Source organism: Barbatula barbatula (genome assembly GCF_947034865.1).
Source record: "Barbatula barbatula genome assembly, chromosome: 22".
NCBI lineage: Eukaryota > Metazoa > Chordata > Actinopteri > Cypriniformes > Nemacheilidae > Barbatula > Barbatula barbatula.
The window spans coordinates 14,931,153-14,946,288 of record NC_136785.1 but is presented as its reverse complement, the minus strand read 5'-3'; the positions used below and the strand labels follow the sequence as shown (position 1 = coordinate 14,946,288).

Here is a 15,136-nt window from a genome sequence, read left to right as displayed (position 1 = left end):
GCTTTTGTCAGAATGATGTAAATAGACCAAATATGAGACAAAAAACAAACAAAGGCCTGTAACACACACAGAGCAAGACGGCATTGTGAAACGGATAGTTCCGGTTCTTGTTGCCGATTGGTCAATAGCCACGTTTTCTATGCCATAAAGCACAGTTACGAGCTTTTAATATATCTGTATTGCACCCACAGATGATTGTGTATGTCAGTCAATGGGTTTTCTAACAAAAGGATGACATTTAAAGGCATAGTTCACCAAAAATAACACTTCTGTCATCAATTATTTAACCAAATGTGGTTCAACACCTGTATCTGACTTTCTTCTGTGGAACACAAAGAAGATATTTTGAGAAATGCTTTGTGCATACAATGGAAGTCAATGGGCTTCAATGTTGTTTGGTTACCGATGTTCTTAAAAATATCTTCTTTTGCGTTCTGCAGTAAAATGAAAGTCATACAGGTTTGGAATACCATGAGGGAGAGTAAATGATGAAAGAATAGTACATGTCACGTTTTGTTCTTGAAAAGTTGTCAACTTACATCACACTAGTTCCCCCTTGATAACAATATTTGTCGACATGTCTCTAAATCAAAGACAATTCATTTTATCAGCACCAGAGCAGTCGTAGCTGCCGGTCTGGCAAACTGTCCACTGATGTTTTTTTACAGTACAGTTAACTCCATCGACTGCTCTCCATTTACCGATACTACAGCGGCTTAACTGATTGGATATTTTTCCATTGCGCTCCACCGTTCAGAGGTTTTAATTAGATCAGTAATGTGACGGTCCACAGTGATTCTCATTTGCCACGGACCATGACAAGCTTGTCAACAACCAGTGATTCACACGGGCCAGGATGGGGGAAAGATCAGCGCTGGGTCGCATGGACTAAACCGCATGCTGATAGGGTCGTGCTACGTTTACATTGATCCATGTGGCTAGCGGTGAATATGGCTGGTTGGTTGCAAAGCTGGTTGGGTGTGCTTTTTATTTCAGTTATGTATCATGTGCCTATAAGTCTTCAACGTACTTGAGTTTTAAATTAACAGTTCACCCAAAAATGATTTTTTGTTTTTTTAACCTGTACAAATTCGAACACAAAAAGAAACGTTTGTAGTCAATCTTTTCTGGGGTAAAATATCTATGGTAGTCAATAGTGCCCCAGAACTGTGTAGTTTCCCCACATTCTTCAAAATATCTTATTTTGTGTCCAGCAGAACAAAGACATTTAAACAGGGTTGGAACCACTTGAGCGCGAGTAGATGATGACAGAATTCTCATTATCAAATAAAAAGATACTTCTGAGAGCATTTGCTATGTCGAGCCAGAGTTTACTGACAACATTCTAAGTTAAGAAAGAGTACAGTTTATTCCATATGATATAAGTGTCTCTCAGCTGACAAAATACAGATAGTTAATGATGCACCGAAATTTCGGCTGCTGAAAATTTTCAGCGAAAACGCCTTTATCGATCTTCGGTTATTAAAGGACGATCATGTATGCCTGCCGTAACAAAAACGAATAAATACAACAAGAAAAGCTCAAAACCAGAAGACACTTATGTTTCGTTATTGTCGTAGATCACGCGCATTGACTTGTGCGTATTTTGACGCAACAGACTCCACATATTGATGTGAATGATCAGCGGAATGATCGTTCAGTAACTAGTAGTTTAGTGTGTGTAATTTTATAGCATATATAAATATTTTAAAACGCTTTTAAAGTCACTACACGTTTACAAGTCCATCATGAACATTCGGTATTTTTTTTCGGTGCATGACTACCGATAATATAAATCATAATATGATTTTGTCAGCTGAACAAATGACAAAGTATGAAACCAATATGGCACGTAGAACATATAGGGTTTTGTTGTGTCATATTGTGATATAATTTGGAAAAAACTATTGTTGGCCGACATTGATCCCCTGGTTAGGCCTGGTTTCCCTCTGAGGTTTTTTTCTCCTCCAATGTAGTTTTGGGTTCCTCGCCACCGTTTGCATACTGTTTTGCACTGTTTTCCTGGCCGGAGGGGCTGCTAGAATTTGATAGTTTTATTTAATTAACACTGCATATAGGAACTTATAGTCTGTCTGATATTTGACATGTGTTTTTACTTGCATAACCTTATATGTTTTGCTTATAGTCAATGTTTTCTAGTACAGCTTCTTTGTAACGCGATATAAATAAAGCTGACTTGACTTGATTTTCATTGTATGGACACATTTCTCAAAATATCTAGTCTTGTTCGTTTGAAGAAATGAGGGTGAATAAATGATGACGGGTTTGTCCATTTAAATCCTGCCAGTAGCTATTTTAATACAATTAAAGTAGTATACAGCCATAGATACAGTACAACAGCAAATTCCAGCAGATCCAAAAATTGAAGAATCCTAACCTTTGGAATCTGAGGGTGAACTTCACGTCGCCTAAAACTTTTTTAGTAACACTATTATGAACCAGTCAAAACATTTCAACAGCACATTAATGAAAGATATTTTCACATGTAAAATAACAATGTGTTGATTACATATCAAATTTCAGACGTGTATGCTAGATTACTTTATACGATGCGATGCTGATGTTTGTCATGTTTACACACAGACACGATTTCTACCAATTATTTAAGATGAATCAATCTCTTTCTGTTCGCGACCATCAGGTTATCGGCGGTTCGTGTTTTGTTAGCTCTGTATTAATAGAACGCTGAAAACACTTGCTGCTTGATGTACTTGGACACGATCCAATGATATGCAGAAAGAATTAGCATTTTGCTTTTCTGGCTTATTTTGCGCCACTCGCACCCTTGCGCAGGGTTCCAACTGTCATGTACCTGTCTGTTTGATAGCCCGTCGCACATCGGAGACATAACCGTGTTTGCGTGTTTTGTGTGGAATCATTTGTCTGCCGCGATGCATGTTCAGGTATGTAGCGTGATGGAGGGTGGATGCGGGTGTCAGAGAGAGATTGTGTAAGGTGGATTTTGACATTTGACTGTAAATACGCGTTTCTGATTAAAGCATGAAAGAATGATCAATGTGTGATATTCAAACACCCGTTCTTCCTCTTTTTCTCTAGTTCTCGGCCCGGCCGTCCTCCCAAACGTTCTCTCGGCGTGGCAATGCAAGACAGCTCCCGTCTGCTCCCTCACAGCGTTCACGGGCTGCTCTCCCCCAGCCTCCTCTCCCCAACAGGTAAGACCACCTTCCGCCCTAAATGTCCACCTTTAATGTTTATGACTGGTATAGGGACGTCCAGATGTACAACATATAGTAATTATAGTGGGATTGAGGAAAGCTGCTTTAGGCTTGTTGGTGTGTCATGTCACTCCTATAAGACGTGTTTCCTAAGGGGCGGTTATGTACTGTAGGACACGCGTTTTAAACACAGCAGGATGGAGAGCGGTAGAACGGATGTGTACGGTGTCCATGTGCAACCTATCATAGCGTCCCTAAAACACATGACAACTTTGGATATACATCATAACAAAAGCTTCAGGCATTAAAAAAAGGAAGCGGTCATGTGAATTCGACTGCTAGGTGACTATTCGGTCACCTTGACCCAGCCCTTGTTTTCTCACATTTGTACTTGAATTCAATCGAGGCTTTGTCTTTTGTTGAATCTGGATGTTGTTTTATTCCTTTTATCAGCGCTGTCTGTCTTTTTTCCTCTCTTTCTCTCCTCCCGCTCTCCACCTTCTGCAAATCAGCTCCTATTGATTTTCCACCTCTGTCCTTCACTGGCCACCACTGCGTCTCGAACAGAGGTTAAACTATTGGATTTCTGTAGCCTCTTTGCTTTTTCCTGCGCACGCATTTGCTGTCTCCCTCTCTCGTCCCTCTTTTATCTCACATGCCTTTTAAATAAACACTGATTTTACATCAAATCCCAAACCACAGGTTTGTTCGAGAGAAGGGGCGTATGTATTTTTGATAAACGCACAACACCGGTTCCACTTTCTACCGTAAGCCGTCGTTGCATTCCTTCCCTTTTTAGCTCGGGCTCTCTAAATTGCTGATGGTAGTGGCAATTTAGCTCTCACAATGGCCGGCGCGTATCGATTGGCGCAGCGCGGAGTAGCCGGAGCAGTCCGTTAGCCGGCCGCGCTGATTGATTTTAGATGACTCTGTTGTTATTTCTGCCGACCTGCTCCGGGGGATGTGTGGGGGGGAGAGCTCTTTAAAATGTGCGTCCACATATGTCTCGATCCCTCCGCTCACCGGGGGACAGCAGGACGGTTTGCGTCACCTCAGTGCCAACAAACGTAAGACATTTTAGAAAGTGATGCAAGAGTACATTTTTGCCTGATAGTTTATAAACAAGGTTTTAAACTGTTGCATTCAGTATTCAGTTTATACAGTGTATATATATATATATATATATATATATATATATATATATATATATATATATATACTGTATATGGCACTAATAGGCAAATTTGTATATTGTGATGGTAAAATTGTAGAAAAAAATTAAACTGATATTTTTATAAATGAGATGAGATAAATATTTTATATGATAATACTGTAAAAAAAATGTAATTTTAACAGTTTGTTTTGTAACTTTTGCTGTCACACCATAGGACACGTCTACAACAATTTTTTGTCGATTATCCGTATATATTTTTTTTATATAATACTGCACAATTTAAGAGTATTTATATAATAAATAGTTATAGTTGCAGTTAGTTTTTACGGAATAAAACTTTACGCTGTAAACATGGATTCACTGTTGCATACACTGTAAATATTTTCTGTAGAAAAGATAGTATTGCAGGCAGCAGTTTGCCAGGAACTTACTGTACATTTACATTCATGTAATTTACTGGCAAGAGTTTGTTTAAAGATAAATGATCATTAAACATCAACAAGTCTCTTTCCTTACAGGAAATAAACTATACGATAAAAATCTCATGCAAAGCAAACAGGTTTAGGATTTCTGGCTTCCAGAATGCTTTGAATGAGGCTGTTATTTTATGTTTTCTTTTCTGTAAAGATAAAGATGTAATGTTAATGTTTAATGTTCATTTGTCTTTGAACAAACTGTTTCCAATAAATTACATAAATGTAAATCTACAGTAAGTTACTGGCAACTAGCTGCACAACGACAGCAAAAAAATGACATTGGAACTTTTTGAAAAAGTTTAGTTTCAGCTGGTGTTTACTTTATATATGGGCATGTCCGACATTATGGGTGTGAAATCTTCAGTGAAAAATGTCTTGCTTTTCGAATGCGAGAAAAAAGCACGCTTGTTTTTGAGAGACGTGAAGAAATAAGGATTCCTGTCAATTAAAAGCACAAACCAGAAGCAATAATCCCCAAGAAATGGAAAATGGTCTTTAAAGACCACAAAATAGTGAATTTATTGTCATTTTCATCTGCCCATTTATGAAAAATATGGACAGTTATGGATGTGACCGTTCTCCTGACTATGAAAAACTATATCTAAACATTTACAGAAAATAGCCTCCTCCCAAACTTGTTTAATAAAGAGAAATGTACATGAATCCGTGTATCCAGGCTATAGGAACGGGTCTTGCATGTCAGGATACCTCGGTCTATTCTTTATGACAGCAGTATCAACATATTGTGAAACCTGAGCTGCAGAACTAACCATCTTTTCGATTGTTTATAGAGAACACATTTTCCGCTCCACATGCCTTTCATGATTTTCTTGCGTACCCTCAAAATACAAAGTACACGAGTATATTTAGTCAACGCAATCGTTTCCCATGAAATATCAGACGTATGCTAAACGTATCATTTTCAGAAGCACAGCCTTTACATTAAGATATACACAATGATTCAGTATTCTGCTAGAATTATTAACTTACAAATGTGCCGCAGTTATCCAAGACGACTACATTTGTTCTTTTTCTGCGCAAATTAATTACGAAAGATAAGAATGAATGTAATTATAATCCATAGAAAATGGATAACCCAAACTAATTACATTTGTCCTTATTATCACCCGCAATTATATATTTACAATAAATTTTAATTATACTCGCATAGTAAAAAAGTATGTATCCATTTCGTTACGTTCTGAACGTTTCCAATAGTGGGGTTGACGAAAAAAACATGCTTGGTTATTTCGTTCAGCGATACATTTCATCCGTCTAATCTATCGTTGCATTAAAGCAGCATAACAAACACATCTGATCAGAGTTGTCATTTAATTATTAGCGGCAATTTGTGCCGTTCTTTCCCGCTAATGCCATAATTAAGCAGAACAGAGCGGCGGCTCGGCTGATACGGCGCTCGGTAGAGGATGTCAATGCTTGCCATCATCCTCAGAGAGAGAAAAACAGCCCGAGAAAGACGTCTCTGGAGAAATGAAGCGTCCTCTCCTCTCTAGTGCTTCTAGTCAAGATGGAGCGATGGGGGGTGCTAGCAAACCAGGTGGTGTTGTGGGGTTTGTTTTTGCATTAGGTTTGCTGGATGACTGTTGACAGAAACATTATAAGCCCGTAGTACATCCAGCTGCAGAGAGAGAGGACAAGAGAAAACTAATGCACATCTCAGATGTGCAGATTATTATAATAAACGTTTGCACATGACTTATGTACATTACTGTTGTAATTGCGAATGTAATTTGAAACAAAATATTACAATTCTCTTCTGTTTTTGTGTTACAGAAACGAATGATACCTAAAGGGGCATGTTTTTGGTTTTTAAAGCTACAGTCTGTAACGTTTGTCTCTCTGTCGCCATCTCAGTTTGAAACATAAAATTCAATCTTTACTTTAAGTACTTTTTAAGTAAGCTTAACATAGACATACCAAAAAAGTTCAATAACAAAACCCTCCGTAAAACATCCAACTGACACACAGATCAACAAATACAACGTGTGTCTGTTTACTTGTACATTATTTAAAGTTAAATGTTTTATTTCGTTTTTATGCATGGTTATTTTGGCGGATAGGGTGACTATGGGGAAATAATTAATAATCCCTTATTTGTTCGAAGCCTTCTGTTAAATGTTTTGTAAAAATACAAATAAAAACATAATTAAATAGATATATAATAATAAATACATGAAAAATAAAGTATATATATATTCTTCTTTTTAATGACCAAAGTTTGCAGGTTAAAATAAGTAGACTTGTTATTTCCATCTCATGCTTTCATTCACGAACCAAATGATTCGATTTAAAACGAACAAATGTTTTTGAAGCCATAGCTACACACCAAACTGTCTGATGTGGGGAATCTATTGACTAAAGCCAGTAAGCAACACCCTAGAAACCGCCCACAACACCCTCACTGCACATCTCCTTCATGAAATCGTGCGTCTTGTAATCTTTTTATAGTCGATTGAGAGCTGGAATAGTGAACGACATAGCTTGACTTTCCCAACTCGCTATCTGTTCCAGGTCTAAGCCCGGGCGCACCGCTGATAAAAGATAACTGATGGGCGGCACTGATCTGAAATGTCAGCAAAAGGACACTCTCTCTCTTTTTCAAACTCACACATTCCCACACACACTTCCCTGTTCTCTGCTTCTCATACTTACACACTTGTAGAAAACCAGTTTTACACAAACCTGTCCACGTTCACACACACACACACACTCTCTGTGGGTGAAAACAATTGCAGGCCTAGCTGGTGACTTTGATGAATGACATGTCCCTTTGGGGAGCAGTTTGCCCATCTGTTTATACCCCCTCCTGTAGCCCCCCTCCACAACACACACGCACACATGTGCAGAAACACACACTGCACTCAGCGCAGCAGTATTTAAGACTGTCGGCGTCTCCGTCATGCACCTGTGAGCACTCTCGCACACACGCTGCTCGAGACATCTTCTTTTTGCAAGTATCCAGGGTCTCGTTGTCACTCGCCGTTTCTATGTTATTTAGTGCCATCAGTGCACGTTCTTGCTTTTTTTTTGTTGAGTTTAGGAGTTTCTTCGTGTTAGGGATGCGCAAGTCAACCAGTTTTCGGGTCCACCAAAAAAGGAAGTTCATGTTAGTGCCTTTTAAAAATTGGACGTTGTATTTCTTCAAACGGCATCTTCAAAAGATTACTAAAACTAAATACCAAAGCAAACAAAAAAAGATATAAATGTATTTCTTAGTATATTGTATAAATATGAAAAAGACATTTTGACTTTACAGTCATTGAGCATCGTGATTCATCTTGATCCCTATACTTTCCTCTCTTGCACTCCTATTGGAGGGGTTAAGTGTGTGCGTGTGTTTGTGTGTGTACGAAGGAAAAGAGCTAGGATAAATAAAACATGGAGATCTGTTTAGCGACATATGGGCCAGCGCAGCCCATCTCTTGCATTCTAATGAACGTTAAGCCTTTCAGACTGCAAGAGACGAGAGCTTTGTGCTGCCGGGAATATCAGCCAGAACCAGCGAGCGTTTACATTCGACTGAACCTACCATCTCATCCGGACAATACGTGAAAAAGCATGTTTAGCGACAATGACTTAATTTCACACTTTTGCCAAGTGTAGTTTCTTAACACAGATTGTTAATAAGTTGTCGCGTGGAGTCGCGCGTTAACAAATGCGTATTGAAGTGGCGGCACACTTGTGCGGTTTTAACATATGGCAGTCAATTGACAAGTCAGCTGAAAAGAACAAATCCACAGTTGAACACAAATTAAACTAGTAATTTGCAAAGCGCTTTTTCGGTCTCAGGAACTTCTCGCAGCCTTAGCACGTTTTTTCTTTTCTTTTTTAAAGGTGACACCTGCACAACCTTGAAAGATGCAAACACGGAACATTTGTTATAAAGTGTGAAATGTATTTTGTATCTTCGTTAAGTCATCTTGTTTTAGCAAACAAACATTATAAAAAGGTGTTGTGATTTGTGTAGTGTTAAAATACATTCTTCTGTCCCTTTATATGTGTACATTTATATGCACAGATAACTAACGCTTTTTTAAACTGTGGCATATCGAAAACTTTGATTTGTTTAAGCATCCGATTCAGATTGATGTAGCAACGTTGGCTCAAACAATAACGTGAGTTTTGGGATACTCCTTCCTCTTCATCGACCGAGGGTGGACGGGACTATTGTGAAAAGCTGTTTAAATGGGCCGTTCTCAAAAAGACGTTGAAACATCATGACAGTGATTTTAAATATAGTCCAGTTGCACAAAGATGAACACAATAAAAGAATAATTTGCGACATTTATTTGAGTATTTTAATGCATTTCTGCTGAAAATATCATTACCGCAACACGTCTTATGTATAAAAAAAATACGTGTCTGTCGTTTATGTTCTCCCGCTTCGTAACCTTTTAAAAAGACTGTATAAACGCACACCGATCTGTACATTAAGCTTTATTTTGTTTGAATTAATGGCTACCAGGTTAACATATTTCTTTACAATTGTTAAGTTCAAAGTTTAATATTCTCTTGTCGTACTGTTTACAGGAAAAGATTGATTATCATTACCGTAACAAGTAGTTTTACACATTTATTAGGCTGTTACCGTAATGACATGGTTAAGAAAATATGAGTACAATTTTATAAATGAATACTATTAAACGTATCCTTTAAAACTATCTAATGCATAAAGTCCGAATAATAAAAATGACTCTAATGCCACAGAAACATTTCTCCTGTAAGAAATCTACAACATTGTATCTTTTTCTAAATTTAAGTGTGATTTTGCATTTATGTTTAATCGATCATTGCAGCACACATACACCCCCACTGCTTATACTTCATTTCTGAAACGCACAGTCCTCTTGTAAAACACACACACACACATAAACAGACCTCCATCAGCCCCCAGGTGCATAGGTGGGTGGCCTTCAATCCCTATTTAATGAAGGCTAAGCTTTTTTTTGGTTCACAGAGTGATCGGCCTGTCTTCAAACACACTGGCAGAAGACGTCTCAATAGCTCTTCATTATTGCAGGCAGAGCCTGTGCAAAAAAACAAAGACATCATAATTACAAGAGCACGCACAGGCTCGGGGATGAAGAGAGTAAGCGCAGCGAGAGAGAGAGAGAGAGAGAGAGAGAGAGATCTTTAAGTGCTTATTTCCATTGCACTTCTGATAAAGTGAATGCTGGTTGATCTCTGCTGGGTTCCCAGTACTCACTCTCTGCATTGATCTGTTCGGCTCAAGCCAGTCGACGGTAAAGGACAAGATGCTTTTTCTATGTTTTCTTCCCTTTTCAAACAGCTTGTTCACTGTTATCAATAGACATGTTTTATCTGCGGGGAGGAAAGCCACGTATTCCCTGTTTTACTTATACGAGACGTCGGCTGAATGTTAATTTGAGTTCTAGTTTCCTGCCTTGACATATGAACAAAAGCACAATGCAAATTCACTACAAAAGGTTTTTCACAGCATAGAACTATTTTGGTTCCCCAAAGAACCATTAGTTCTTTAGTCTAAATGTAGTTTTGTTTACAACAAAAAAACTTTCTTCAGATGTTCAAGGTTCTTTATGGAACCATTTTGCCAAAAATGGTTATTCTATGGCATTGTGAACCACCTTTATTTTTTTAAAGTGTAGACCACACTAGAAATTCAATGAGTGCATTTGGCATCTCGAGGATAGATATGTATTTGTTGATCTGTAATTTGCTTTAGTCATATCAAAATTACACTTAAAGCCTTTATGTGTAATGCATTATTAAGGGTTATTAAAGGGTGTGATGCATTATTGTCTTCCATAATGTGTGTGGTAATACATTAAATGTTGTTTTTTAAGAGTTTAAAAAAATGCAACCTGTAACACTGAATTTAAAAGTGTTTGAATGTATTAACTGTAGTTACAAATATTCATGAGACGTTACAATGCATTATAAGGTGCATTACAAGACAAAATTAATACATTAAAACTACTTTTATAATGCTTTATACAAATATGCTTTGAGCAAAGCGTTACCGCAAATTATTTCTTAAAAACACTTACTATACAAAGTCAGTCAAATCATAACACAATATTTGCATCAGGCTCCGACTGTCCAATTGCAAAAGTTAACCATGGGAACCACTTTTACTATCGGGCTACAGTACTAGGTAATACAGTCAAATATAACCATTGGTTTACTGTTGGGTTGTTAAGTGTTGACGTAAGGAATACCGTTTCCGGGTCCAAGCATCGATTCATTTCAAGGTGGGCTACGGCTTAAACAGCTGTAAATGAGCATTGTTTACTCACATCGCATATTTATCGGACCATTAATTAACTCGCAGTATACACTACAATTTCCAGGCTAACGTAGTCTCCGACATCAATATTTGAATAAATGATGAAAAACGAATCACTGACAGGCCTTGTGGGATATCGTTTTGAAGATAGAAGTTAGGATTGTGGTTTTCCGATAGTTCGCCATGAGCGTGTCTTAGCATTTTTGTTGTTTGCCTATAGCATCTTATCCAGCGTTGGGACCCGGAAACAGTGTATGACCTTCTATATGGTTCTATATGACCCCCCATATGGTGGTGGGTGACGTCAGACTAAACAACCGAATAGCAGTGAAGTCATGTAGTAGAACCAGTTACCTCAGTCGAATTGACTTTACTAGAGTAACCATAGCATAAATGTGATTATACGATGCAAAACCATAGAAACCACAAGTAAAACCATCTAGAAACATCTATATATTAAATATACTTTTAAGATTTACTGAGATATTTGTAGTAAACCACTAACCATGGGTGGCTCCACCAATCAATGGTTGTGATGTCACTACTGTAACTGTGGTTTCAAACAATATGGTATTTACAAAATAATCTAGATCTAAAAAAAAATAAGAATGCACATGAAAATGTATAATCTTCCCCCCAACAACAGGCATACATGCATTTTCTTTTGGTGGAAACCAACGGCAAAATCTGAGCTGCTCAGCAAACACCGTCTTCAAAGTTTGTCATTCTCAGAGGCTTTTATTGAAGAGTTAATAGCTATCGAGACGTCCACCTACAGAGTTTGAGCGATATGATACTCATCTGTCTGTTTGTCAGCCGCTGGCCTCCTTATCACCGCGCCGCTCGGCTGCGTTAGCACTATAATTAGCCACTTAATTAGCAAAAGGGTCTTGATTGACAGTTTGGAGCCAATGACTCACGTTCAGGACAAACGTCTGAGCGCATGTGTGTTGTTCGAGTGTGCCAGCGCCGCCGGCAACACATTAAGACCCACCTTAAGATCAGTTCTTCGCTCACATGCCAAAACCTCTCACGCTAGCGCTAGTCGATCCGCGTGTGTCAGAGATAACAAAAGTGGGATTAGTTCTGGGGAATGATACACATTTGTTAATCCCAAATAAATGATGTCGTTTTTGAGAAGCCCCGGAGGGACATATATCAATCGAGTACCTCGGGATGAAATATCGGAGTTAACTTCTTGAACAGAGGCTATAAATTGACAAAATCTTGTTAAAACCTGACAACTTCTTTGCAGTGAAGCCGTTCTGAGGTAATCGTAGTGATTTCTGAAACGGAAATGAACATTGTGAGGATTTTAAGTAAATGTGAGGTGCTCTTGTAACTGTGTAAATGTAATAGTACTCTGAAATGCTAATTCAGTTACACTTATACTTAATGTTATAACATTTTACGCATCAATGTTTATACATTTAATGAAAAAAGGTCAATTTGCAACAAGAACGATAACTAATAACAATATAAACATAAATCATATTATTCTAATCTCAAACGGTGGGGTATCGCATTATAAATCCGTGAGCACTCCAATTAAGGATTTTGACTGGCTGTCAATGTTTTATTGTTCATCTGCTTTGAAAAAAACCCGCTCTCAGTGACATTGTTCCCTGTATATTTAGTGTAGTTGTAGACTATTCACTTGACTATTCAAAATGTTTAAGATTTTCTTTTTACCTTTTTTTATAGTTCTTGGTGCGAAAAAGCCTTATTCAGTGTATGAAATTTAGCGGCATCTGGTGAGGTTGCGAATTGCAACCAATGGCTCAATCCACCCTCCTCCCTTCCTTTCTAAGCACACAGGACTAAGATAACGTATTTACGAAAGGCGATCTGTAGAGCAGTTTGTCCATTTAGGGCTACTGTAGAAACAACATGGCGAATTCCATGAAAGGGGACCCACGGTGTTTGTAGATGTCCACAGGTATACAAATTTAACGCTTTATTATGCAACGTCTTTAAACATATCTGAAGATATAGTTGTGTATATTATATTGCACTTCTATCAATAGATCCTCTTAAAAAACACACACTAGACCTTTAAGTAAACCAGATGTTTTGTTTGTTCTTTAATGAAAAAATGTGTCGCGGCGAGTTGTAACGCTACGTTCTGGTTACAATTCTAGCTACAATTCTACGTGGCAAACACAGAGACAACCTCTGAATACATGTATGCGCAATTTTTTCAATTACTTGTACTGTATGACTTTCCATGTACTAATAAAATGTTATTAAGCAGAGAATGAAGCATCAAGACGTTGTATGAATAATATGTCCATGTTAATTACTCATCAGGCCACCTGCAGCTAAATGAGCTCGTGCTCACCAGAAATAGGTCCTGTTCTCCATGTGAAGGGCATAATAACACACACACACACACACACACAAGCACACACGCACACACATGTACGTGCACTCTGGACACCTAATACAGAATTATAATAGATACACAGTAGAAAAAAACCCCATCAAGACTCTCTCAGCGTCCCACAGCGAGCTTTATTAATTTTGACAGTGCAGTATGCAAATGGCTGTTTTAATGCTTACGCTGCTGGTTAGCCAGGTATCGGCCGCGCTGACACCTCTTTCCCCCATAAGAAAGAAAAAAATAAAAAATAAAAAGAACGTCAATAGCGCATCGATAAAGTCGCGCTAATTTCTTCACGCCGTCCTCCACTTTGCTCCCATCTGCACATTTTTGTAACTCATCATCAAAGTTCAAGATCTGACTCGGTTAATCTGGTATTAAAACGAATGAAAGGGTGACCTTGTCCAAATTAATAAGTAAGTGGCGAAACACGCTTTCAGCGTACGGAAAGGTTACACAAAGGTTGGCCTTTAAGTGCAGTTTCTGTTCTCTTTCACATTGAACCTTTAACTTTGTTCAGGACTTGCTCTTTCCTATCTAGCAGTCTGTCCTTTCTTGCTTTTGTTAGGTAGCGTGCAGACGAATATCTCGCAGTAAATAATAAGCAAATTGACACTGTTTGTTCTTTTTATTTGGCTGACAGCTGGGGTCAAAACTTTTTGCCATTCGGTCGCCCTCAGACAAACACATTTAAAATCCCTCGGAGGGCCGCTGTTCACCCCTACGGTCAGTACTCAGAACCTGATGGCATTTGTGTATGTGTGTCAGCTCATGAAGGAAACTTGTTTACTTGACCTCCGTTCACACCTAGGCCCCGTCTCCATTTGCTCCCAAACTCACTAGTAAGTACTGTACACTTCACAGGGAGCACAGAAAAAAACGTTTGAGAATGCATCGAACAAGCTACAGTGTGGCGTGGCTTCATTTATAAGAAATGGAGCCTCTGCTATAACACAAATGTAATGATATTTTCTTTGTAGATAGCATACCAGCACCATTTTGTTGATGACAAGCATCTTCTCCTTTGATGGCTATAGTGAATTATAGTGAAGAGAATGACATTTTTGACAGTTGATTTTTCTTGCGGGGCTTTTAGCAAATTAGCGTTGGCGATTCTCGTCCCTTTAAAGTGTAAATCACGTGACCTTTCCTTCATAGGCGATTGGTCTAAAAACCTCCCTGGTCCCATCCAAGCACCCTTAAATGGTTGTACGTGGTTGAGATCAGCTCAACAGGTGCATCGAACCATCAGCATACAAACCCCCGCTTCACCTTTCTATTTATCCCTCGTTCTATCTCGCTAGCTCACTTTCTCTGGCTTTCTCCGGCCACTGGAGTGGATCAGTCAAATTATCGAGTGGCAAAACTAATTCGGCGCCCGGGGGGCGGCAGAGCTGCCACTTTCCATCAGCCCCACCGCCAGTCAGCGCCCAACTGTTTTCATTTGGGTCCTCTTGTTTCATTTATTATGGCTATTGGAGCTAATCCTACGAGCAAACCCCCGGCTGGCCCGCCTGTCACTATTGTTTCGGCTCTTGGATGCACCTTGCCTTCAGTGGGAGGGGCCGCTCGACTCGCCTCATGACGGAAGTGAGGTTTCTCAGGCGGGGAGGGTCG

General features: G+C 38.8%; 1 protein-coding gene across 2 annotated transcripts in view; it reads left to right on the top strand.

Moving 5' to 3' along the window:
- The window catches only part of dacha (dachshund a), a 128,153-nt gene that overhangs the window by 53,705 nt on the left and 59,312 nt on the right, over positions 1 to 15,136 (top strand). For both annotated transcript variants that reach the window (XM_079486668.1, XM_079486667.1), the window contains exon 2: positions 3,079 to 3,194. In XM_079486668.1, the coding sequence (XP_079342794.1) occupies positions 3,079 to 3,194 (116 nt within the window). The remainder of the gene's footprint in view (positions 1 to 3,078; positions 3,195 to 15,136) is intronic.